Genomic DNA, 27,405 nt, shown 5'->3' on the forward strand with positions numbered 1-27,405 from the left:
TTTAGGGTTCCGTAGCCAAATGGCAAAAAAACGGAACCCTTATAGTCTTAATACTATGTGGAGGCATACAAGCATGCGGCCCGCTTGATGGTAAGCAGTCTCCGTAGCCTATGTACGCCTGCAATTCCAGAGGAGTTACATGCGCGTTGCCGACCCTAATACTCCAAAAACCAAAAATCCTTTTTTAAGGAGCTTTTACACTGCGTTGGGCCCGATTCAAAATTTAAGATACGTCGAAGATAAGATCTTCGATATGGGTGGGATATGTAAGTACGTTTCTTCAAACAAAAACGTCACTTTTGACACTGACATTATCCGATCCATATCGTATCTAGACCTAACATATGACGTATCTTAAAGTTCGAATCGGGCCGTGTCTTATATATTATTTAAGTATAAGATGTGAGTCATTTTGAATCACACTCGAGAGTTCAACTCATTACTCTTTTTTTTTATTGGAAAAAGGTCAGCATTTGACCACAATCTCACCTGATGGTAAGTGCCGATGCAGTCAAGGATGGAACATGCTTACCTAAAAGATGTCTATTCACTCTTGAAAAGATCCAAGTTATAGTGGACTGGGAATAGATTTGCAGGAAGTTAATTCCACTCCTTAGCCGTTCGCATGATAAAGCTCACATCTTGCATGACTCAAAAGACTAAAGTGTTTTAATTTCAGAGCTCCTGTGAAGAATTTTCCGCCCGGTGATGTGAGGTAAGAGAGACAAGTAGTTATTTTTACTTAGGGCAAGAGAAACAGTATGAGGATTCCCTTCCCGTCTAATCTAATATAAAAAGGCCCAAAAGAAAAGCATTCTAGTTGACGCAATTTTTGTAGAGGTGCAACTGTTTTAAAAGCTTGATAATTTTAAACACCGGCCAGACGTCATGTTTCTCGGAAAAATCTTAACACCGCGATTTAGGATTTTCAACACACGGTACAGCGACATCTAGCAGGTAATTTGACAAGTAAACTCAACTTCTGGGAAATAAAACTAAGAAACACTCAAGCTAACTCCAGCTGCATTACTGAGATATAACTACTTTTTAAGGAAAAAAAAATAGTAGTGGTTTAATAAAACATCAAATAAGCTTGTTTAAAGCTCCACGGACATTCAGCTTGTTGCTCAAAGCTCGCGGCTCCCACAATTAATTAAAGCAAAATTATGAGCTCGCAAAGCTTCAGGTGAGCTTTAGCAATTATAAGCTTTCGACGTAGACAAGTGCTTTTTAACACGTTTATTATGGGGTGAAACTTTGCTTGAAATTAATAAATATTAGCGTAACATAGCCTAATTTTATCATAGGTGCTAAAATAGTAACTAGGCCACGATTATAAATGCATCGGTGTGCATCATGCAGATCGGAATACAGCGGGGTTGCGAAATGCATTGCAGCCATAGTGTGTTTTAGTATTTTAGATAAATTTTATAATATGTATGCTAGTTTTAAGATAAAAAAATGCTTGAAAATAAAAATATTTCATTTCATTAAAATGTATTTCGTGGACTTTAGATTCAAAAACACTAGTGTCAGAGTCCATAGTTAGTTTCATGTATAAAAGTTTACTTATAATTCAGTAGATGGTGCTGAACCAGACGCAGAAATTTCTACATCGTACTTCATGTTTTTTCTGGGTTTGTATACCTAAAACGACTGGAAAATAATTGTTGCACACTGGAGATGGTTCCTTTTAACATATTCACTGCCTAGAACCCGCTAAATGGGTTCATTTCGTATTGGGAATAAGACACTGAAAGTGTTAGACAATTAAGTACTATCTCGTCAGATGGCGGTTACGTACCTAATTCTGCGGAAGTTCTTAAATTAAGTAGGTACACTGCAAATTTTTCACTTAATCAATGATCATAATGCAGCTGTTGTCGTAATAAAATTGTAAAAGATGACTTGAGGTGAGATGAGGGAAAATTAGAAAATTCCTTCCCCTCAAATGTTTCACGCCCAAAAAGAGTACCAATCTCGGAATGAGAGCTAGAAAGCTGGAAACTCGTATAAACCTTCACTGTGGCGTTTAAAAAAAAATCTAAGCGGATATTATGTGTATTGGAAGTTATTCAAGGTCTAATAAAATAAAATAAACGTTTTTTTTGCGGGTATCATAGTTTCTATAACTCCAATGTTGTTTACATCTAGGTAGGAATTGAAGAATAAAGGTAATGTTTCAAACACTTTCATACGAATAACCGGTTTTGAGATAGAGGGCGCAGAACGCGAAGTGTTCAGCCATCGTACCAAGGCAAGGTCAATCGTCAATATCGATGAATAATAAGTAACTCTTCTTCTTCCATCCCTTTTCCCTTTATTTGGGGTCGGGCCTCCTCACATATTTGCGCCAGGATGTCCTGGGTTGTCTGTTCTGGCAATTGGGCTTGCTTGAGGTCTCCTTGTATTTTTGACAACCAGGACGTTGGTTTGCGGCCTATGAATAATAAGTATCTAAATATTCTTTATGGCACCAACAATTATACATTTTACATACATGTAAAACTACAAATAAATTTTAGAGGAAAATATAGAACCAGGTAACAGCAGGCGGTCTTATCGCTAAAAAGCGATCTCTTCCAGACAACCATAAGTAGGAAATGTAGAACTCATTCAAAACTCAACAGGTAGTGCAAGGAGCTAAATATGGAGACTATTAGACACAAACACACATACTATACATACTACTTACCTAATACCTTCTATAAAGTGATTTATACATCATGAACTGTACCCCTAGTGTAAATAAATTCGATTTCCAAACGTGACGTACGCGTTTGCGTTTAGTCTCATTTTGTATTGGATTTCGAAAGAGCGCGCCAAGCGGGACGTTTTGGAACCTCAAAATCCTATACAAAATGAGACTTAACGCAAACGCGTTCGTTACGTTATGATGTCGATCAAAGTTACACTAGGGGTACTGATCATACACAGATTTTTAAATGAAAGTTGTCTGTTTTGTGCACAATAGTTAAGTGCTAGTCGATTCGAAGAATGATTAAGACATGTTTAAAATCTTGGAAAGATCTTTAAAGATCGATAACTAAACGAAATGTCAAAATTGACGTTTATTTCGATTCCGCTGTGATGCCAATAAGATCTATCTACGATATTTCTAACGTAAAAGTGACATTGGTTGCCCAAATCGAGCTGCTTCAGTCAATTATACGACATACAAACGATATCTAAATGAAAACTTATCTAAACCGGAACTTATCGTTATCGTATCTCATTCTTCGAATCGGGTCGATTATCTATGTAAGTACACATCTAGATTAAAATGGAGTACCCCCTTATTTGAGAAAGATTTTTGAGATATACGGTGCGAGTGCGAACTCCATAAGGTTACAAAAAAAATTGTACCGAGTAGGTAACCAATGCTCCACTGAAAACATAAACAATCAAAACCTACCCAGCAGGCCCGTCATACCTGTAACTTGGACAAGTTGAACATCCCCTGCGGCGGTGACGTCACAAGTATGACGTCACTGAATCGATGGAGCTCACGCCCGCGGGCCACCAATGGCCGGGCTGTAGACGAATAAGGGCTTATGTAGATTCACGTTTAGTGATACGTGTAACATTACGGTACTGAGTGAGTTTGGTTGTAGTACGCTTGAGTTCAAATATATTTTGAAGTGTGCTGGAGAATAATATTGTGCATAGTAAAATGAATTGACTGGAAAGAATATGGCGAGATGACTTGGACGCATTCTACGTGGAAAATTATATATTACATGACAAGCCATAAGATGGAATAGAAAAAAAGAAGGGCCTAAAAAGGAATAAAGTATTGGATAGCTAATTAACAAATATATTATCTACCACTTAAAACTTCCTGCAAAACTTAGGACTATCTACCAGTTGAGCTTATTTGAAGATTGTGAAATGCCAACGACGACTTTATTCGTCAGTTAAGTGACAAATGAATTTAAAAGTGGTAAAATTACTGTCTTGGGTGAGACTTGAACTCACGGCCTCTGGATAGATACTCCAGCGCTCTGCCATCTGAGCTACCAAGACCTCATCCATATGCAGCAAATTTTCTACCATATGGGTCTAGGGGACCCTAGCGACATCTACCGTAATAACGTTACTTTTCTTAGACGGCTACCGGAGTTCCAAGTCATATTGGAAATTCACCAGTAACGATGTGCTACCCATACTAAATTAATTTTTAACAAGCAGAAATGTCTGCAAACGATGCTATTAAGCTTAGAATAAATTTAAATTGAAAATATGAAAAATTACTGTCTTGGGTGAGACTTGGACTCACAGCCTCTGGATGGTGAGTTCAAGTCTCACCCAAGACAGTATTTTTTCCACTTTTAAATTTATTCCAAGCTTTATATAATTTATAATTAAGTGATAAATGCTTATTTAGGACTTGGACATTGAGAAACAGGCCCTAATAAATATATATATGTAATAATGTAGTAGTTAAGTAACTAACATAAGTCATAAGCCAAACTAACTATTTAATGGATTAAAATTATCTGGAATAAATATTTAAAAAAAAATGTATACGACTTTGATAAATATTAACGATATTAATTAGGGTTTGATTTGTATTAAATACTTAATAGGAGAAAATTCGTTATTTAAAATTCTGTACGTGCAACGTGCAATGTAACTTGCTTATATAATTTAATTTAATTTATTTTAAAACCACATGCAAGTATACAGTGGTGAACCAAGACACGTACACATTAATTACATTTTAAAGATTTAAAATTTATATAACATTATTAAAAATAAAATAAACAAATATCCTCAATTCAAGCTTATTCTGATACAAATATCATATAATGTTCTATAGTAATCTAGCGCACGAAACGCAAGTACCTAATCAAATCAATATCGAGTTAAACTCTTTTAAGTTTTTATGCCGCTCCAAGCTTCAGAGTTGTGTTACATACCTTACGTTTCTATCATAAATGGTAGGATCGTATAGATGTGCTATACCTGCGCCCGTGAGAGAACATACGAAATGCGACAAAATTAAAAACACGTTTTAACATTCGTGACAACATTCCAAAAACAACCTACGTAAGTTGGTCGGGTTAAGTGTTGCCCATCATGAACCACACTAATATTTACGGCAGGGATTAAAAAAACCGGACAAGTGCGAGTCGGACTCGCCCACCGAGGGTTCCGTACTTTTTAGTATTTGTTGTTATAGCGGCAACAGAAATACATCTGTGAAAATTTCAACTGCTATCACGGCTCATGAGATACAGCCTGGTGACAGACGGACGGACGGACAGCGGAGTCTTAGTAATAGGGTCCAGTTTTATCCTTTGGCTATGGGACCCTAAAAAGAGATTAAAGTTCCATAAGAGCATCTAGTTCGGTCATCTGGCCCCTCCCCCATTTCATCTCTATATTATTGTACTTCTATGAAATCATACAAAAGGCTATTTTGAGCTTAATTTCCCAGGTTTTAAGGTCTATTCTCTATTACTAGAGCCTCATTGTATTGTGTTAAATGGAATCAATTGACCTATTTATAGTTTCCAACGTTATTGAGCAAGTTCTTGATCAAATGTCAATAACAATAGAATAGATTGCAAGCTGGATTCATTTAGAATATAATAGAATACGTTTATTTGTATAACAGAAGTGATACAAAGGGACTTAATATACAGTATGTATCAGAATGTGAAGCAATTACTTATGTCCATGGGCGGCGAAGACTGACAATTTTCTAAATCTTCCGTACATTTAGGACAGACTAATGTAATGTGACGTCACATTATAACGTCATTTTGTTGGAGACGTTTCAATCGTCGACTGCGAGCGTCAGACTTTAATTCTAATTTTTGACCTTTGCGTTGCTTAACTGCCATGAGTCCTATACAGACATTTGATCCTCAGGAAAATCAAGATCGATTGACATTATTTACAAAAAACTGTCAAGTAGCCAATTGGCTATTTCATACATTACGCTGATTTCTTTAGGACGGCCAAATTTTTGGAGGCTAAAATATCACCACGTATATTTTTTCCTGTTCTCTCCCACTTATACGCTATCAGACGCGTAAGAGCGAGACAGATGCAACAAAGTATGATCATCTGGCGTATATAAATTCACCCCACAGTAACAGAGTTAAAAGTAAACGTTAAAACTCGACCCGCTACAACTTTCATCTGAGGCAATCAGCGTGAGTGCTACGGGCTACGAGCGTAGTGGGGCTACGGCATAGCTGTGCTACGCGGGCCTGGCTGTTAAGAGGATTCATGGCTTTGAAATAAAGGGGCGTGTTGAAAAACTTAGCGTTTGAAAAAAAAACCAATTTCTCTTTATATTGACATTACTCTTCATATTGATAGGAATAAGTAGTTATAACCGATTATTTTAGACTTTTAAAGTCAGACTGCTGCTTGTAAGTGCTCTTAAGTGTCCTAAATGCTATTTACGAGACTGGCGGCCCGATAAAAACTTAAAGATACGTAAAACATTTGCTAAAGATACGATATCGATTAGATATGTCAGTGTACCGGAAAATGTACACTTTTATCAATAAAGTCATGTCAAAAGTGACGTTTCTTGAAACAAAAACGTCACGTTTGACACTGACATCTAATCCATATCGTATCTTTACGAAATTTTTTGACGTAATATAAAGTTCGAATCGGGTTGTGGGTCTAATAACAGTAGATCCGAAGAAGCAAGACAGCTTACTGAGTACCCGGTTCTTAGACATTATATTACACAATATCTATAATTCTAACAATTTTGAAAATCGCCACACTTTTTGTTAACTTATAATCAAAAGTCTGTAAAAATTTCCTACGACTCGATTCGAAGAATGATTAAAACACGATCTTGGAAAGATCTTTAAAAGATCGATAACTAAACGACATGTCAAAATTGACGTTTATTTCGATTCCGCTGTGATCCCATGACATTGGTTGCCCGAAAACGATATCTAAATGAGAACTTATGGTTATCGTATCGTATTCTTCGAATCGTGCCGATAACCATTCTTCGAATCAGGCCGAGTATCTGCAAGTTAAAAGTTAATTTGATGTCCATGTACCGTTAATAGTTTTCAAAGTTTGGTATTAAATGAAAAAAAGTTGTTAAAGTGTCTTGAGTTAACTGTAGCTCGTTGTCCTAAAAAATAAAGGCAAAATTTAAAATACATTTAGCGTAAGTCCCCTTAACACAGTGGGTGCTCCCGATACCTGCAAGTGGCACACGTACAGTGATGCAGTGACCTAGAAAATGAACCTGAAATAGGTACCTGGATTCAGTTGAGCTATTTATGATACTGGGTCTGCCTGCTGTAAGAAGGGGGGGGGGGGGGGGGGGAGGTGGCTCTTTAACTAAATTAATTACTAATAAAACTTTTTCATACCACGTCGATGGCATACGACCCTGATTTAAATTTTTACGATTTGCACACATTTTTCTTTACGGCCCGCCTTCTGGTAAGCGGTCACCGTGGCTTATGGACGCTTACCCTTATCCTAAATTCTTGATACTGATATGTAAGTTTGCATGTATAGATATTTGAATGTTTGTTTCTCTATAACGCAAAAAGGTATATATTTCTTGAACTTTTTGACGACCGCCCTGATTTTGGCCCTGTGTTCAAATCCTGGTAAGGGCATTTATTCGTGTGATAAGCACGGATATTTGTTCCTGAGTCATGGGTGTTTTCTATATATTTAAGTATTTATAAATATTTATATATTATATATATCGTTGTCTAAGTACCTTCAACCAAAGCCTTACGGCACGGTTTGAAGAATAGGATACGATATCGATAAGTTCTCATTATATATCGTTTGTATGTCGTATAATTGACAAAAGCAGCTCGATTCGGGCAATTAATGTCACTTTGTCGTTAGAAATGTCATAGATAGATCTTATTGAGATCACAGCGGAATCGAAATAAACGTCAATTTTGACGTCGTTTAGTTATCGATCTTTCCGAGATCTTAAACGTTTCTTAATCATTCTTTGAATAGGGCCGTTAATGAGCTATTATGTAATAATGTCCTGTTATATTTATCTAATTATAAGAACTATTATTACTAAGTATTTTACGCCATGAGTTGTTGTTTTGATTTTTTTTCTACATTATATAGTTCAGTACAGTTCAAATATACTTTATTCATGTATGCCTAGCAACAAGCACTTATGAATAGTAAGACAGTATATTACATATTGGGAGCGTGCACGACTGTCACGCAACCTAGTGTCCGCAAGTCTAGGGGAAAACGTCAATTCACTACATCTTATAAAACTACTCCAAAACTTAAAAATACTGAACGGATTTTCATACGACTTTCATCTATCAATAGAGTGATTCTTGAGGAAGGCTTAAGTATATACCTTGTTAAGGTTTTGTGTAAATTGTTTGAAATATAACGATGTTGTCGGAAAAAATCACGCTGGCTAGGAGCTTTAATCGAAAACGCTGCCTAATCCGTTTGAGCTATAACAACACAATGTATGGTGGGATTGTTTCTCATTCATAGGTCTACAAAAAAGTCCGCGATGTTAAATGTCTATCTTTTAAGGATAACTTACTATATCCATTCTTAACTGCTAGAAAAAGATCACGTAATATGTGGCATTTGCAAAGCTATTTACATGGATACATTATTAACAATTATCAAAATAAATACGTTAGTTATATTAAGCATTTCATACAGATTAGAATGGTCCCTTACACCATTCAATTTAAATGAATATTTCAGGAGTAATCGTAAATCAAAGTTTCATTTCGAGCCAAAAATTAAATCCATTAAATTTTCGAAATGTTAAAGACGCTATCCGCAGTCAGTTCAAATTTTTACCACCTTATGCGCTGGGATCGCTTTACTTACCCCCACCACGCACTTCGCACGGTCCCAATAGAGCAATTTATTGATGTAAATATTATATACTGATATATACGGACAAAGTCGCGAGCAGATACTAGTTACACAATATTCCAATACCCCTGTGGTCACCGGCAAGGTAAACAAGGCAAAATTTAATGTTACAGCATTGAGGTTACGAGCCTTTACGGATGGGTTAATCTGAAGAATTTACGACGAAACTTTATGTGCGTATAAACGATATAATACCGCGAGACCAAATTAACCACATTTTATGATTTTGAACTGGTTTTGATGATTGGCACGCATCTTACACGTGAGTTTTACTTATGACTACGGAGATTGCTTACCATCAGGCGGGCCGTATGCTTGTTTTCCACCGACGTAGATACAAAAATAAAATAAAAAGCAACGGGTTGCACTCCGGGAGTGCCGGCAGAAGTGACAACTTGAATATTAACGGTGTGCATTTTTGATATTTTGGAATGGTTAGGGAATCATTTTGCACGAATTGGTTTAATTATCAGTACAAAAGTACTATCATTTATGTGGTAAAATACAATATTCATTTATTGCGCTATCGTACACAAACATGACAAACACATGAAAAGTTTCAGTTTCAGTTCTGAAGTGTTACATTAAAAATGTAACACTTCAGAACTAGTACAATTATTCAACATTAAAAATTCACAACGTATTCAAGTCAATGGCATTGTAGCAGTTTTTCGATCAGGTCGCGTGTCCGTCTTACGAATTTTCAATCTGACGAATCTGTCAGTCACGTGACCTGTCGCGAGTTTAACCCTTTACCAGGCTGACAGTTCAAAAATGACAATCGAATGTCAGTCTTACTCATCGAAAATAGAACACATGTTTGAAGAGCCGCATGCGGGAAATATATATCCCTTAGCCTGGTAAAGGCTTTCTTAGTAAATAATAAATAAAAATAAATAAATAAAGGGTTAACATTTTTTCCAAATCACAAAGTTGACGCATCGTTAAACAATAAAATGTAATAATGCTGTCGTCAAGCTCACCATACTTAGGGTCGATTGCACCAAAATATCTGTCACCGTTAAAGCGTTTGCAAAATTTTATTGTATGGGATGTTTCATAGATCTCTGCTGCGTGACGTTGATCAGTCTGTTAACTGCGGTTGGTGCAACTGGCCCTTAACCTATCGAATGAGCTAATGCTTTTACGGATACTGGAAAGCGATGTGTAAACATACTACATACCTATACGAGGCCTGGACGTTAGTGAGATGACGATATGAGTTGTGCTGGTGTCCGACTTTATTACCTGCATGTTAATGAGTTTCACATGATTATCCACCTGGTTTCTTGAGCTTAATAGTCGCCTCCAAACCTCCCCTTATAGCGACCCCTTTCCTCACAGAAAGTTTACCTTAAGTTCATATTAGCCCCACTGGTCACTGTTCACTCTGAGTACTGATAACGTTGGTCACAATCTACAAGAGACACATCATTATTCTAATAACACCATAAGAATGTCCTTGACTTGATCTAAAAGCAAATATCACTCCGCCGTAGATTTGTTCGCACACAACCTCCTTTTTCCTACTGTCGTTCTCATCTACCCTCTCAACTTCAACCAAAAAATCCCAATGACCTAGAAGCGGTTATTTAACTTAAACGTGACTACTAGCGCCATCTACTCCATGACGTTGGCAAATATTAGCCGGTTCGCAATACGTTCGCGACAAATGCAGCGCTTGCTTGCTTGATTCCAGAAACTCGCGCTCATCGCGATATTTCGCGCGTAGTGAATTTGCTTTTATGCTAGCTTATTCTATAAGGTCGTATGCGGCGAAACGGGTTTTACCGTTTAAAGTAAAACATAAGAATTAACCGAAAAATCACAACTACAGAATTGAAGTATGTTTTCAGACCAATATACATGGAAAATTAAAAAAAAAAATACCATTTGGGTGTACAATGCAAATGTTTGTTTAAAAAGAGGCATGTTTGATACGAATCTGCTACGAGTATAAAAGTTAATCAATCGCGTAACGGCACCTACGAAAATGAAGTTGATGCACTTAATAACAAGCTCGCGTAGCCAACGTGCATATCGTTCACGCTCCGTGACGAAGGAAACGCAACTGTCACAGTCGCACTAATATGGAAGAGTGATACAGAGAGATGACTACGCTACGCTACGGAGCGTTGACGATTGTAACGTTGGCTACGCGGCCAGAACCCCTAATGTACAAATATTCGATAGCGTGACGTAACGTACGCGTTTGCGTTAAGTCTCATTTTGTATGGGGTTTAGAAACAGCGCGCCAAGCGGGACATTTTGGAAACTCGAAATCCCGCTTGGCGCAAAAAAGTAATGTAATTTAATGTGTGTACACATTAGATTACATTACTTTTTTGACACATATATTTTACTTTCCTCCTATTTTATATGAAAAGTAGCGTGCTAACTCGGGTGATAGGCATCATTTCAGCCTCGAATTGGCGGTCTCACTGCGTTCGAGCACCAAACTACCTCGACAGAAATGTGTGCCTTTCATCCCTTAGTTAACAATCTAATATTATTATGTCACATGTCTATATTTTTTTGATAGGTACGTTCATAATTAGCAGCACGAAAAGAAAAACATTTTACGTATTCAAACCTGAATGGCATCGTCGACAAAGAAAGGCGATGTTTTACGAAACAGTTCGTAATGATGTATTATGCAACTCGGGGGTTCAAAGGCTTTATATTCTCTCCACACGGCGCAGGTAGATGTGAATTTAAAGGCATCGTAAAAGCGTCTGTATAAAAATAACGGTCCGATTCGAATAATGCTGATGTCATAGCGACACGATACCGATCTGTCATTGTAAAAGTGGTCTTTTTTCAATCAAAAATGTCACTTTTGATACTAATATCAGTATTAAAACTTCTACTTTTTATGCACTCAACATGAAACATCAAACATTTATTCAGAAAATATGCCACAGGGGACTTCAACATAACAATAACTAATAAAAATACTCAACGAGGGTGCGGAGTGTTAGGGTTGGCAACGGGCATGTAACTCCTCTGGAGTTGCAGGCGTCCATAGGCTACGGAGACTGCTTACCATCAGGCAGTCCGTACGCTTGTTTGCCACCAACGTAATATAAAAAAATACACAAAAACATAATTATATGATAAAAAATACAAACAACAAATACTAAAATTCTTTACAGATGTAAAACTCTCTGTCAGAAATAAAAAATAATTAAAAAAAAGAGCATTAAGTAAATTATCCTTAGAGATGGAAAGGATCTCCAAGACTTAAATTCTTCTCAAATTTCTATTTCGTTAAAAAACTTCAAACGCGTATATACGTTAAAATCCCAACTTTTTCCGTGCACTAATGGAATCAATTAAAATTCTGTTTGTAAGGATCTTCAGATCCGTAATTCCGGAGGCGAGCAAGAAGTTCCGAGCGAGATATTATTAATTTATCATTGGGGGTGTTTGCGTTACACTTACAACTCAATCAAAGCCCACTGATTGGAGAATCGATCGGGAGTATGAACTATTGGTATGGTATGGTATGTTTTGCGACGTGATAGTAAAGTTACTGCAGACGGTCTTAAGACTAGCAGGTCTCTAGTACGTGACCGTCTTTACAAAAAGAGAAAACGTTTTTTTTTTTTATGGAGAATAGGCAGGCGTTTGACCACGATCACACCTGATGGTAAACGTTTTTCCACCTCTAAATATTTGCTATTCTCCATGATGTTTAGTATGTTATTATCACAATGAAACTAGGTTTATAGGTTTTCCTTTTTTCCAAAATTTGCAAAATAAAAAAATCAAAAAACCGAAACATATAAACCTATATACTATTTATTAGTATGTAGGTATGTATTATATTGTTTGCGTCTTCATTTTGTTGAATTATATGTATATCGGCACTACCCGTTCAATGTTGTAAGTTCATAGTTTCCTGCTAGGTTTTCTGGAAGAGATCGCTTCTTAGCGATAAGACCGCCTGTTGTTACGTAACTTTGAAGTATTTTTTTTTTAATTTCCTGTCTATTTTTAACTGCATGGTGCACAATAAAGAATATTTACTTACTAGATTATATTATGCTGAGTACATTGTGCGACAATAAAATTTATTTATTTATAAAATAAGTCCCGTGGGAACAATGTATGCCTTTCTCCTTCAGTATACCTGCATAAAAAAAAAATACGAGCAGGTGTAATGAAAAGATATCACCGATGATAACTCCATAAACGTATTACATCATTTCATTCATTGTACACCATGGAATTAAATGAACCCAGATCAGTCGTGCACTGAGGCAGGCTTGATTGAGACCGCACCAATTGTTTACCAAACTGTGGGAGGAAAGGGGGTAGAGGGGGGAAAGGTCACTTGCGATGGACGAAGGAGTGGTCTATTCTAGCATGAGCAAATGATGTACTGAATTTGGATTGAAATTGTATTGGTAAGCGGAATTGCTATAGATGCTGTGCGTGTTGGAGTGTCTGCCGCCTTGCGGTCTAAATCAATAACTTCAACCTGACATTTAAGGCATCGTTCAGAATCAGACTGAACAAACTAAAACTGCATTTTAAGAAAAAAGCAACAAAATGTATTCCATCATTCATTAAGTCATGGATATACTAATAGTAGGATTGCCTTAGAAAACATTGATTACCGTTTTAGTTAACGGTTTTCGTAAAAATTATCTATTATTTAAAAAGTGGGCTTTATTAGGCACTGGGCCTTTTATCGGTCAAGTACCTTTTTAACACGTTCACGGACAGTCCATCGAGAGACGTAAAAGTTGACCCTCATGATGGCACCATGTATATAGCCGATGATTTTTACAAGCTTTTATTTAGTTTCACCCGTCCCGTTGTCTGTCTGTAATCAAATCTTGCAAGTTAAATTTGATCCACTTCCCGATTTCCAATGAAGCTGAAAATTTGCATACATATGTAAGTCAGGTGACAATGCAATATTATGCCATCGAGCTGATCTGATGATCGAGACAGGAGGTAGCCACAGGAACTCTGTGATAAAACAACGCAACTTAATTTTGTTTGGTGTTTTTAGAATTGTCTCGATGAGTATTAGTTGCCTGTGGAAAGAAAGGTACAGTCATTGATAAAAGCTTGTATCAAATATTAAATTTTGCCAAAAACTTATTACTTTGACAAAACCGCAAGCCCGTCCACAGGCGCTGAGTTTTCAAAGGATATAAATAATGAAGTCAAGTAACTTCTCGTAGGTACTCCACAAGGGTCTCTTGTGTCACAGAAAATCCTCAGAGTGACTTACCGACTTTATGAATCACCAGTATAAGGCCATGACGCATGCTGCGGCACGACACGGCTGAGGACGTTACGGCTATAGGCGAGATGTCGTATCACGAGCCTCTTCAATGTATGCAGATGTATACAAATTGAGCTGTCAATATTTGGCACAACTTTTATAGAAAAAGCGATGTCCATGATGATGATTATGTAATCCTGTTATCCGTCATTAGGGACATAGGGCTCGCAGAAGAATTTTCCATTTGTCGCGATCCTGGGCGGCTACTTCCAGCTCTTATCGTCTCCATGTGGTACGAGATCGCCCTCACCGTCTTCTACCAGTCGATTGCCAGCAGAGACCCTGCTAGACAGGTGGTTGTCCGGTCTACTGAGCGCATGTCTGATCCATCGTCATTTCCTTACAAGGATTTCCTGGTCTATGGGTTCCTGGTCAGTCACCTGCCACTGACATTTCAGAAAGTTCGTGGCCAGTAAATCCCTAGAATTCGTCCATAGACAAGAAAAATCTATATTTTTATTTACTTCGGCCACATCAAGCAGTTTCGAGAATGGTGCTGTGTCCGTGAACGTCTTAAACATTTTACTATGAATTATAGTTGTTGCTCAAAATCAATTGAATTTAAGTTTTATTTGTTGTCAGTGAATGAACCCCCGGATTAATATTTTTGGAATGATAAACTTTCAGATGAGTGGGAGTGACGCCGTTAATGTTTACTCAGCTGTACTAAAATAGAATCAATGTTTTTACTAAGGCTTCGTATAAAATCGTATTTGTGAATGTTTAATAAACGAGTAGGTATTACAAACTATGAATCAGCTAGCTTTTAAATTCATTCTGCACCAAAAGTACCATATTAGAAAACGCGTCAAAAGTATGGACCATTCTTTAACAACTTAACAAGAATATATATGTAAGTATGTTCCTGAATGTAAAATAACCTTAGGTTAGTAGGTGACGAAGCCTGTAGTAGATTTATATTTGTGTCCGGTTTACGAAGCCTGGGTTGCTCAACAATGCCGGATTTAGAGATCTGGAGGCCTCGGGCAATATAAAGGAGGAGGCCCCCTGGCCCCAAATTATTTTCCAAAATAAAATGGTAAATTTTCCGAAGTCTATTGTGGGGGCCCCTCTTTTGTGGAGGCCCCGGAGCTGTAGCGCCGGTTGCCCTCCCCTAAATCCGGCCCTGCTGATCAAGTGATCACAAATAATGTAATAATAATATCTAATAATGGCTAAGATTTAACGGTCCCCGGTCCCAAAACCGAATTGAGACCTCAGTATTTTTATGACCGCAATTCGGTAATAACGCCTGTACCCTCAGAAACGAGCGGTATTTTTATATGGCCCCGACCTTAATATTAATACCCTCATTCTTTCTTTCTGCTGACTCACTCGTCTCGGCTCATCCTAATCCTATTCTGATTGTATAACGGGTTGAAATTTTGATTTCGGTTTGTTATGAATTTTCAATGTCAAAAGTGACGTTTATGGTTGAAGAAATGTCACTTTTGACACTAACAGATGATAGCTGTAACAAATCCAGATCAAATTCATAGCCCGTTATTAGAATCAGAATACGCCTCCTACTATTTGAGGTTTCATTTATGTATAAAGGTTCTAGTGAAATATGATGAGTAATTTTCAATTATATTCAGAAAATTGGAGAATGAACTACTGGTTGAAAATAAATGCTTCAAAAAATCTTGCTATTGAATGCCCAAAACAATCAAAATGTGTACCTAAATAATTCATTCCTATAAAACGTACACGGTACAGTCACCTCTGAAAACATCGACAGGATCGAAGTGCCAAAAATATCTATACACGGCTTTATGGCCCATATATTAGGGTAGTGTATACATATTTTTGGCACTTTATCCGTATCGATATTTTCAGACGTGACCGTATATGCTTGGAATGGATATAATTTTACGTGTGACAAAATTTACAACCGGTTGCCCAATGACTTGAAATTGGTTGAAATGTCTGACACCATATTTATAACCAAGCTCAAGGAGGACTTAATAGAGAAAGCTTTTTACTCAGTAGATGAATTTATAAATCCAATAGATTAATATAATTTTCCAAAATTTGAAACTGAAGTTGAAACTCTAGGTCCATGGGGTGCCAGCGCGCACAAGTTTTTTGGAGAAATCGCACAACGTATCAGTATTGCGATACAACGAGGAAATGCCGCCAGCATCCTTGGTACAACGCCTCAAGGGCCTATTTTAGATATAAGCTAGTTATAGTAATCATCTGTATATATCCATTATGTATATTGTTATTGTAAATAAATATAGCGTTATTAAAAAAATATATACCAAATGCCTGTGACATTAATTCAATACTTTACAATTTAATGACGTCCAATAATTTAATTTGATAGTATATGTAAGTTGATTCCTGAATTCTTCTTGAATTGATTCTTTTCTTTCTTTTCTTTTTCTTTTTTTTTCTTTCTTTTCTTTAGTATGTAAAGTGTGCTAAACAGAAAATGTTAAATAACGTGTCACGCTAGTTATCAATAAATGATTGATTAATTGAAAACAATAGCTCATTATATGGTTTATACTTTCTATTTCCATTCCATAAATTTATCATAAAGGATTATTATATAGGAAACGAAGGGCCGGAGCTTCCGGCGCTTCATTTTCTATGGAGAGCACCACGTGATCACCGATCAGCCGTCATAGAAAATTACGTGTCGGACGCCTCGGCCCGGGCCCAGTGTGGCGTAATTTATCCTTAATAGTACATTACGATACAAGTGTAAAAAATAGAAAATTCGCAACGAGTGGCGATAAAATAAAATACGACCGAAGGGAGTTGCAAATGACTATTACATAAGTATCGTACAACGTTTTACAGTACATATGGTCCTTTAAATATTCGACATAGTTACGTAATGTGCTAATTATCACACTAGTGCGCCAATGTAGCACCATATATACAGTTAGCTACGAAATTTCATGGTAAAATTATGAATGAATTCATTGATTAAGTCACCATGCACTTTTACGGCTGATCGTACTGAAAAAGAAATTAAGATGCTTAATCTAAAGTACTTCAAAATCGGGAGAAAATGATTACTCCTGTGAATGCTTACTTAATAGATTGGTTTTTAAAATGGCCGTTCCTTTTGCCGACCACCATCCCAACATTATTTATATTAAAGGCCGCTCTTTATTTCAATTTGCATTTTAAAACAAGGAAATTGCTTCCAATATTGGTAAAGCTTCGAACTTTGTGAGATGCATAAGAGCTAGATTCAATGATGCTAGGTCTAGCTACTCAAGAGCAATAAAAAGAGGTTAACTTGTGTCTAAATAAAGAAATAAATATTATAGGACATTATTACACAAATTGTCTAAGTCCCACAGTAAGCTCAATAAGGCTTGTGTTGAGGGTACTTGGACAACGATATATATAATATATAAATATTTATAAATACTTCAATACTTACATAGAAAATACCCATGACTCAGGAACAAATATCCATGCTCATCACACGAATGCCCTTACCAGGATTTGAACCCGGGACCACCGGCGTCGTAGGCAGGGTCACTACCCACTAGGCCAGACCGGTCGTCAAACCATACAAAGTAACTCGCCTTGTCCTATTTTATTTTCGCCTCAATGACAGCTAAAAGTGTCATTGAGGCGAAAGCAGAAGTATGGCAGGTGGAGGTAAGGAATGTAATCTCCACATACAAAAAGTGTCATCAAAAAACCTTAAATAGGTGGCGCTACAACACCTAGAATACTTGAAAAAAAATCAAATCATAGAGAGCGCACTTCACTCCGTCAATAACAGCCAGGTTCTCAGCTACTCTAGCGCTACTCTGGAGAAATTTGGAACTGTTATTTATAGGTGACAGCTGGACACTTTTGCAACAGTTCTACAATAAGAGATTTCACTCCTTTTAATTCCACACTCCATAAACTGCACACGCGGGCAGTGTCAATCTCCATCGTTATCTCCTTGTTAAGACTGGTAACGTTCATTGCCTACTACTTATTTATTTATCGTATGGCATTTTAGTTCTCACTCTTCAGATACTCGATGGCCCTTTCACCAAGGTTCGCCAGGTCTTCAATCCGTCCTTAAATTTGGTGAGAGGGCATTCCAGAACAATGTGTTCGACCGTCTACTCAGGGTCACCACACACACTGCGGGGAGTCACACCAGCCCCATTTGTGCCAATGGTAGGCACAGTTTCCAAAACCTGTTCGTATGCGGTTCAGTTGATTCTTGACTTATTTCGGTTGAGTGCCTATTAGAACAAAGTAAATAGCGGCGGCGCGCGCCGGAGCAGAGAGTCCGCTCAGTACAAAGTGCCATTTTCGCCGCACGCACACAGACGTGACATTTACGCACACAGACGTTACATTTACAGGCGTTCTCGGGCACTCTCGGGCAGAGCTTAGTCGGGCTGTGCGCGCGTTGTTCACTTGACGTCCCCGCCGCTACGTAGGTGCCTACTGTCATGTACGTCAATATGCAGTCTCTAAGGAATGTAAACATGATAAAATGTATGTATAAACGAATCGACCTTTTTAAAATTCGAAATTAATACAAAAGCAACCCTAGTGAGTCGGGCAAGTTTAGGTATGTATTTTCAAGAACAGCGGGAACGGACCTTCTGTTTATTTTTTATTTTGTGCTATTAGTGCCGCGACTAGAAATTTTTTATCACTCGATGTGTAATGGCCAGACATAGAAGCTTTTGTGGCAAAAACGAGTACTTGAGAAAATGAAACATCGACAAATATGTTATCGATAAGTCAGTCATAGATTAATAATTAAAAGATATAAATTCTACTTGCTTTAATTTACCTTTAATTTAATGCAAATCAATTACAAATCCGACCTTAATTTCTTTATTACATATATAAAGTATTTAAAAATAAAAACGTTAACTGTAGAATACAGTGTCAAACAATAAGAAAACTACCAATGGGTGTATCAAAGAAATTTCGCGGTAGCTATCTTTTTATACAATGTTAAAAATATCTATAACGCTAAGGTAACATCGATATTAGATATGTCGATATTTGATTTTATCAATCACTTTATTTTGCCACAAAAACTTCTATGTCTGGTAATGGCTAAGGACACAATGTATATAATTAAAAAAAATCTAATTACTAATTATTAATTAATTATTAAGCGTGTTGTGGAGGGGAGAAAGCTATGCGACCAAGCCTGGTTTACTACGTTAGATAGCAGAAGGTGTCGCAGAAAGCAAATCGGGACTGGAACTTCAGGTGGCATGAGCTTTCTCTGCCAAAAATGTGGGAGGTCGTGCCGCTCACGCATCGGCCTCCACAGTCACCAAACCCGTTGTCTAAACAGCAATGCTTAAATCGTCTGCAATAGACGCAAAGGCCTGTGATGATGATGAATTACTAATTACTCGACATGTAGAACTTTTGAGCTAAATATTCGTACCTTGACTTAAATATTCTCACCGCACTGTCCAGTTTAAACACGAACAAACCTAGTTAGTTGTTGTAAATGGTCCAAATGTCACTCCTCGTTGAATTATAAATTGCTAGAGCGAGCGAGTGAAAGGGGGACAGTGGGTATAAAGGGGGGGAAGGGGTTGTTTGCACAGATAATTGTCTCGAGTCCCCGAGAGATCAGAATGACACGTCATTTCTGAAATTGTTCAATCTTTTAAAGAGATAAAGCTTTTAAAAGGGATTTAGTTATTGATATTGTGATGGTGAATTGGGCTTGACTTTCAATAAGTTTAACATTATAACACGAAAGTCTGCCATATTAGATTGAAACCCGTATATTTAAATAGCTGGGGCTTCTAATTGAATTCTGTGATGTACCTTCTGAAATTTATGAATATATTAACAGGTATTTTTAGAATGTAAGACATGGACGCTAAATACGAGAGATGAATGAAAAATGTGACAGTCCATATCAAAAGGAACCTGTTAGCGGGGTGCTTATACTAATACAGTACTATGTGACGTAAGCACCGACCGCCATAAGGTCCCTGTTGATGTGGACTGTCACTAATATTTACAAGCATTTGAGATGTGGTATTGACGAAGGATGGAAGAAATAAGTTGGACAGAAAGTTATCAATGAAGCCGTCCTAAAATGAGTGAAGGAAGAGAAGTTTAATGATCATTATTCAAAATAGAAGAGAAAAAATGATCGACCACCTGTTACGACACGACCACATCATCAGAAACATCATAGAAGGGAAAATAAATGGAAGAAGAGGGAGAGGAAGACCAAGAAAAAGTTATATGAGCCAAGTAAAGGAACATGTAGGGGCCGTGTCGTACCAGGACACTAAAGGGCTGGCTTCGGATCGACCAAGGTGGAAACACCTTCATGAAGCTGCACCGACAAGAGCCCAGCTCTTAAATTGAATTATGAATGATTCTTAGAAGATGTATCTAATTGAATTTAAAAAATTACCTTTTATATTGTTTTTGAGCTCCTGATATTTCTACGCAGTTACATGTATCTTGTTCTTGCCCTCCTTTATGGCATTCTCTTTAACCCCGCTACACCACCTTATCTCAAAGAGCGTTTCAAGTATCTCTCTTCTATCAGATGTTCTCAGACTCATATTCTTGCTCCTCCCTTATCTACTTCAAAATTTTATAATAGCTCTTTTACCTTCCGGGCTGTTCGGTTATGGAATGCTCTGCCAGTAGAATTAAGATTAGCTAAATCTCTCCCCATTTTCAATTCAATTCTTTTGTTTGAGTTCGAAATTTGCTGCTACCTAAAGGTTGTCTGGAAGAGATCGCTTTTTAGCGATAAGACCGCCTGTTGTTACCTGGTTCTATTTTCCTTTAAAATTCATTTGTAGTTTTACATGTATGTAAAATGTATAATTGTTGGTGCAATAAAGAATATTTACTTACTTACTTGTTCACGGGTAACTGGAGATAGCGGGTGGGTGTCAAAACTTTGCGACTTGTTACTTTGCGAAAAGATAACGTGCTAGTTAATCAGTGCTAACCCGTTAAACTTACTTGCGTATTTTTACATACACCGCAAAAATAAATACGCAAATAAATATACCAACCCACCACCAAAAGTACAAAATTCGACACGTGCTTCGCCTCTCTACGAGGCATCCTCAGGAGATGCTGAAGAAGTTGACGGTCTGACGTCCGACAACTGAATGGAACTTAATGAAACTGGATTGATTGACACACACCATAGAACAGTTCTATTAGGATGTATCCTCCCGCCTGATTATCTATATTCTTTGGATAGTGTCAATAAGTGTTGACAATGTCATATTATGTAAAATATATTCTTTTGTTCTGACTAGAATCTAGACCTCTATTCGTGTTTTTTTTTACGGATAATTTCCATACATTTCAACTATTTTTTTCTGTATCGAAAATCTGTACTTTTAAAGGACCGTCTGCACTCTTCAGTATTAACCGTAACGTAGTCCCTTGAGAAAACCTCAGGATATATAATACATTACGCAGCAAAGCAAAATGATAAGCAATAATCACATTTTAACTTAGTGGATTCTCACAATCACGCAATCAACTGGCATTGATATAAACACTAATTACTGCTCTGCCGTGACGAAAGTTGGCGCTCTGTGGCGTGATTTGGCGCTGCATGGCGCTTCACAGCGCCGCTTGTTGGCATTGCGTCCACGCGGATTAATTAAAACTTCATACCTGTTTTCCCAGAAACTGTTCACACAGGGGAGATTGAACTCTACTACCAAAGCGGCAAGGCGATATAGACTGTAATTATAAAGTTTGTCAGTTGTTTTTAGTAAGTAAACGAATGTGAACTCTATGTTCAATGCGTTAAGGATGTTCTATATGTTATTTTAAAGTTGGTTAATGTACTTTTGTACAATGCGTGCAACTCGTGTATCTGTCGGAAGTTGGAGACTGTCCCGACTTCGCCGGACGCGTGGACATGTAAACAAGTTTGCTTTTAAAGTTTACCTGGACAGCATGCATAGTAAATTAAAAAATAAATGAAAAGAGTTGAGGTTCATCTAGTTAACCAAACTTTTAATTGTTTTTGGCATGGATTTTTCACAAAGGCGGCCAATAATGCGTGACACAGCGGCATCAATGAAGACATTACACCATGCTTAATTAACGCAGGTGACCAAGATCATAATTAACATATTAAAATAAAGAACGATTGAGAAATATATATTTTTTTGTCAATAAAACAAATTAGCTTCTGCTTGACAAAATACAAAGTTTAAAACCTACGCAACATCAAGTCTTAGAATAATACAACATAAAAAAGTTGGCAGTAATTTTTTTCTCCTAAACAAATTGTACTATTTCCATACATTTCATTGAAAGATTATTTGTATACCAAGTTTAAATATATATATAAACTCAATATTTTACAGTCATAAGAGCAATTTTATTGTTTTGCATACTTTAAGGCGGCTTCTTGAACGTGACGTCACAATCATGTACCGTTTAGTAAAATGAGTTTTGTGTGTTATAAAGATTGTTAAACTTTGAGTGTCGTTTCTGAATTCTGTATTGCTTAATGCAATGGGTCCCATTTGATCCTCAAAACAGACCGAATCGGCTGATATATTTCGTGCCATCCACGATGACGAGCAGATTTGTCAAATCTAACCTTTAATAACATGGCCTTACGAGTCAAGCCACGCGTCTTCGTGAATGACACGATCTATACCATTAAAAATCTTATCATCCAACCTATTTGTTCATTCAGGGACATAGGGACTCAGGACCAATCAAGCAATTCACACCTGACCTTTGAGGACAGACGGCCATGTTTTCCTGAAGGTCAATTCCAACTTACTTTTTGATATCTGACGCGAGCGACGCACACGGGCGGATGATAACAAAATAACATCCTTTTGACATGAAAATGCAAGTTAGAATTGACCTCCTGATGGAGACAAAAATCCGCTATTGGTAATCTAGTACGTGACGTTCGTGTGTAAACTGGGCTTACTGACCCTTTTTGATATTTGATGAAAGGTGTGCACAGTGCCCATTTTGTTATTCGTGATTCGATTTACTATAAGTAGGCTTGACTCGATGTAGTTAAAAGGCAAAGTTGTTATTCTTGTGAATACTGTAATACTCCCCCCCCCCCTCTCTATCTTCCCAAATAAATAAACCCTATATACCCTACCTAGCTAAATCGAGACTCGCCTAAAATACTAAAATACCTATTCCACCCACCCACCTATTCTATTAATTTTAGTTCGTTGCCTACAGGCCACAAAATTTGTTTTTCTAGAAAGTCCGACAAGATTATTTTCGATACGCTGAGGCGCGGGGTCACGCGGTGTGGCGTGTTTATGTCTTTTGTACTACATTCCCGTCTACTGAGATACTTACCAATTTTTCCTACTCCTATACTGTTATCTGTCATTTATGCATTCATTAACACGAATATAAGAACATACATAAAAGATTTCAAGAAAAGTCTATATTGTCTATTCCTCATAAAAGCTCTTGTGCTTTTATAAGCTATAATGTTACTGCGATTAATGGCTACCATGACCAACCTAACAAAACCAAAACGAATACAGTCTTAAACTAAGTGCATTGCTGCCAACTTACAAAATATTCATTTGGTTGCATAGTAAAAATAATTACTTCATAAGTCAGAAACACGCATGTGACACCCGTAATATAGCAACACCCATAGACTACGAAGACCGCTTAGCGTTGCTTGTTAGTCTCCGTTGGCTACGGTGGCCAAAATTGAGAAAAAACTGTCTAAAAAATTAATTTAGCAAGTAGCAAGTACCAGGGCCTCATGAGTTACGAGGAGGTGTCGCTGACCGGCCGGCCGCGGCCTGGGGCGGGCCGGGCGCGTAACAAGGTATGTTCGCGCGTCTTGGCTATATACTTTTGCTGTAATTTGTTTACCTAAATTAAGATGTATTTTTGTTGACTCGTAGGAATAATATTGTATGCAACGTTGTATAAGTAGGTCAAAAAATTCTCGTGGCGTATTCCTTTACAATGTTCGCCTACGCCTTCGGCTCCAGCTCACATTGTAACTCACGCCACTCGCGTGAGTTACAAAAATAAAGTTTTATAATAGATGACTCGTAGACAAAGTATTATATACAATAGTGATTATAATCAAGCTTTTCACATGGTATTTGACTGAAATGCTCTTTATTATATCACAATTTTATGAAATACTATTACCCCAGTTAAGGAATGTTCTTGTTACATTTCGTAAACCTCAGATAAATATCTTCATTTTATTAAATTAATAACTACAAGCATTTTTCATAACAGATCTATTTTAATTTATAGGCTGAAATAATTATCCATTTAAGCGGAAAAAAATGTTTGATGGAGTATGAAATTCATTTGAAACGATTATTTTCATAGTACAGTTTTTAATGGCAACCTGTCTGGCGTAGTGGGTAGTGACCCTGCCTATGAAGCCGATGGTTCCATGTTCAAATCCTGGTAAGGGCATTTATTCATGTCATGAGCATGGATATTTGTTCCTGAGCCATGGATGTCTTCTATGTATTTAAATATTTATACGTATGTATATATTATATATACCGTTCTCTAATTACTCACAACACAAGCAATATTGAGCTTACCGTGTGGCTTAGTCAATTTGTTTAATAGGGTCCCAAATATAATATTTATACTTATTTATTTATTGCGGAGTATGAGTAACTGAATTTTCATTTTTATTATCTTTTTCCTCTAAGATTATTTATTTATTATGGCTTTGTTTATTTTATGTCTGACAAACAAGCGTGTGGTCCAAGTGATAGTAAGTGGACCTGTAGCCTATAAACGACCTAGAGGTCAACTTAAATTAAAAAATAAATGATTTTATAGTATTTTATGCAACCGTTGTATAAGAAGGGTCAACTTATACAACTATGCATACAATACTTTTCCTACGAGTCAACAAAAATAAATATTAATTTAGGTAAACAAAGCAAAATTATATAGCTAAGATACGCGAGCATACCTTGTTACGCACCCAGCCTGCGCCGGCCCGGCCGGTCAGCGACACCTTCTCGTAACTCATGAGGCCCTGGTACTTGCTCTTTGAATTTGAAAAATAACTGTCAAATTTTCTTCAGTAGTTTAGTAAAAACAAACGTAAAATGTATTTAGGAATACAGAAATATAAGAGAGATGACAGTAAATTATACAGCTATAAGAAATATTGTAAAATATTGAAAAGAGTTATACGCTTATCAAAAATCATAACCAATGATAAATATATAAAAACAAGTGTTAATAAAGCGAAAGCTACTTGGGGCTTAATTAAAAAATATACAAGTAATATAAATTCAATACCAACTATGATTTCTGAAATCCATGTTGATGGGGTAAACTTATTGAATGTTTCTGATATAGCAGAAGCATTTAATACATACTTTATAAACCAAAATGTACACAATTCCATTCAGTTACCTAATTATAACACATTTCGGAAAAACTCTCCAAATAGCATATTCTTAGCTCCAGTCGACACATACGAAATCAAAAAAATTGTTAAACAATTAAAGAATAAAAAGAGTACAGGTTATGATTGCATACCTATAACAGTTATTAAATCATGCATAGATCACATTGCTGAACCTCTTGTTTATATTATAAATTTGACGTTAGAATATGGTATATTTCCCGATCAATTGAAAAAAGCACTGATTAAACCACTATATAAAAAAGGCAATCATACTGATATGGGAAATTATAGACCTATAGCACTACTACCTGCTTTCTCTAAGATATTTGAAAAAGTTATTTACGAAAGACTAAGCAAGTTTCTAAATAAAAACTGTATCTTAAGCTCAACTCAATTTGGCTTTCAAAAAGGGAAATCGACTTCTCTTGCTGTGTTTAATTTATTCAAACAAATCTGGGATAATGTCAATGAGCGTAAACCGTGCGTTTCCCTGTTACTCGATATGTCAAAAGCATTTGACTGTGTGCTACATAACATACTTTTACAGCAACTAGAGCGCATTGGAGTTAGAGGTAACGCATTGCAATTATTCAAAAGCTATTTAACTAATAGAGAACAAGCTGTGCTTATCGAACATTACGATAGACAAAACAAAACAATTGAGCATAAACAATCTACATTTGAAAAGGTTTTACTTGGTGTACCTCAGGGAAGCGTGTTGGGTCCACTTCTTTTCCTTATTTATTTAAACGAACTTCCAAATCAAATTGAAGAGCCATGTGTGATGTTCGCGGATGATGCGACTATATTATTCTCAAGTGATAACAGGGATGAAGATATAAACAGTAATATTAAGCGCAGCCTTAGAATAATTCTAGATTGGCTTGATACTCTAAATCTTAAAGTGAATCTTAGTAAAACAAAACTGATTCAATTTAGGCATTATAAAACTCCACCAATTCCATTAGATATATCTGACGCAGGGACTCCTATTGAAGAAATTACGGGAGCTGGCTTTCTTGGTGTTAAAATAGACACTCATTTAAATTGGAAGACTCATATTGAGCACATAAATAGCAAGATTTCTAGTGGCTGTTACGCCTTATCAATACTATCAGAAACATGTTCCGAAACTGTGGTAGTAAATGCTTATTACGGAAGTGTGTATCCACTACTTACATATGGAGTTATCTATTGGGGCAATTCTGTCGATGTGCACAAAACATTTAAACTACAAAAAAGATGCTTAAAAACTATATATCGTATGCACACCGAGGAATCGCTTCGTAACGTATTTAGAGAAAAACGTTTTTTAACTTTAACTTGTATTTACATCCTAGAACTATGTATTTTTATTAAAAGTCAATCTGCATTTTTTGTTAATAAATCATCATTAAAAAACAACATACGTGACCAGTACAAATATGATATTTACCTTCCAAAGGTAAACAACTCTTTGTACAAAAAAAGCACTTTTATTATGGCTATCCGCATTTTCAACCATCTTCCTCTAGATTTAAAAGCGCTAGATGGAATTATGTTCAAACGGAGGCTTAAGAACTGGCTAATCGATAAAGTATTTTATGATATTAATGAATTCTTTGCCAATTAATATGTAACAGTCTGTCAAGCCATTTCCGTCGGTGGAGAGGGGCGGCGGGTTTAGAAAATGTAGGTGCGCAGGCTAATAGAATATTTGGATTTCGCGCCTTTTTCTACTGGCAGAGTGGTTTTACCGGCTATACCATGTACTTAAGTTTAAGCTTAGTTTTAGGATAGGTAGGTTACCTACCATAAAAAAATTGTACGCCCTAGCAGGCAACTG

The 27,405-nt window shown here is 36.8% G+C and overlaps 1 protein-coding gene across 1 annotated transcript in view; it reads right to left on the reverse strand.

The window, feature by feature from the left end:
- Positions 1-13,372: 13,372 nt before the first annotated feature.
- LOC133523870 (uncharacterized) overlaps positions 13,373-27,405 on the reverse strand; it is a 161,737-nt gene continuing 147,704 nt past the window's right edge. The window contains exon 2 of the mRNA XM_061859623.1: positions 13,373-13,946. Within this exon, the coding sequence (XP_061715607.1) occupies positions 13,939-13,946 (8 nt within the window). The 3' untranslated portion in view covers positions 13,373-13,938. The remainder of the gene's footprint in view (positions 13,947-27,405) is intronic.

The sequence above is a fragment of the Cydia pomonella genome, chromosome 12 (assembly GCF_033807575.1).
Source record: "Cydia pomonella isolate Wapato2018A chromosome 12, ilCydPomo1, whole genome shotgun sequence".
In the NCBI taxonomy this organism is placed as follows: Eukaryota; Metazoa; Arthropoda; class Insecta; order Lepidoptera; family Tortricidae; genus Cydia; species Cydia pomonella.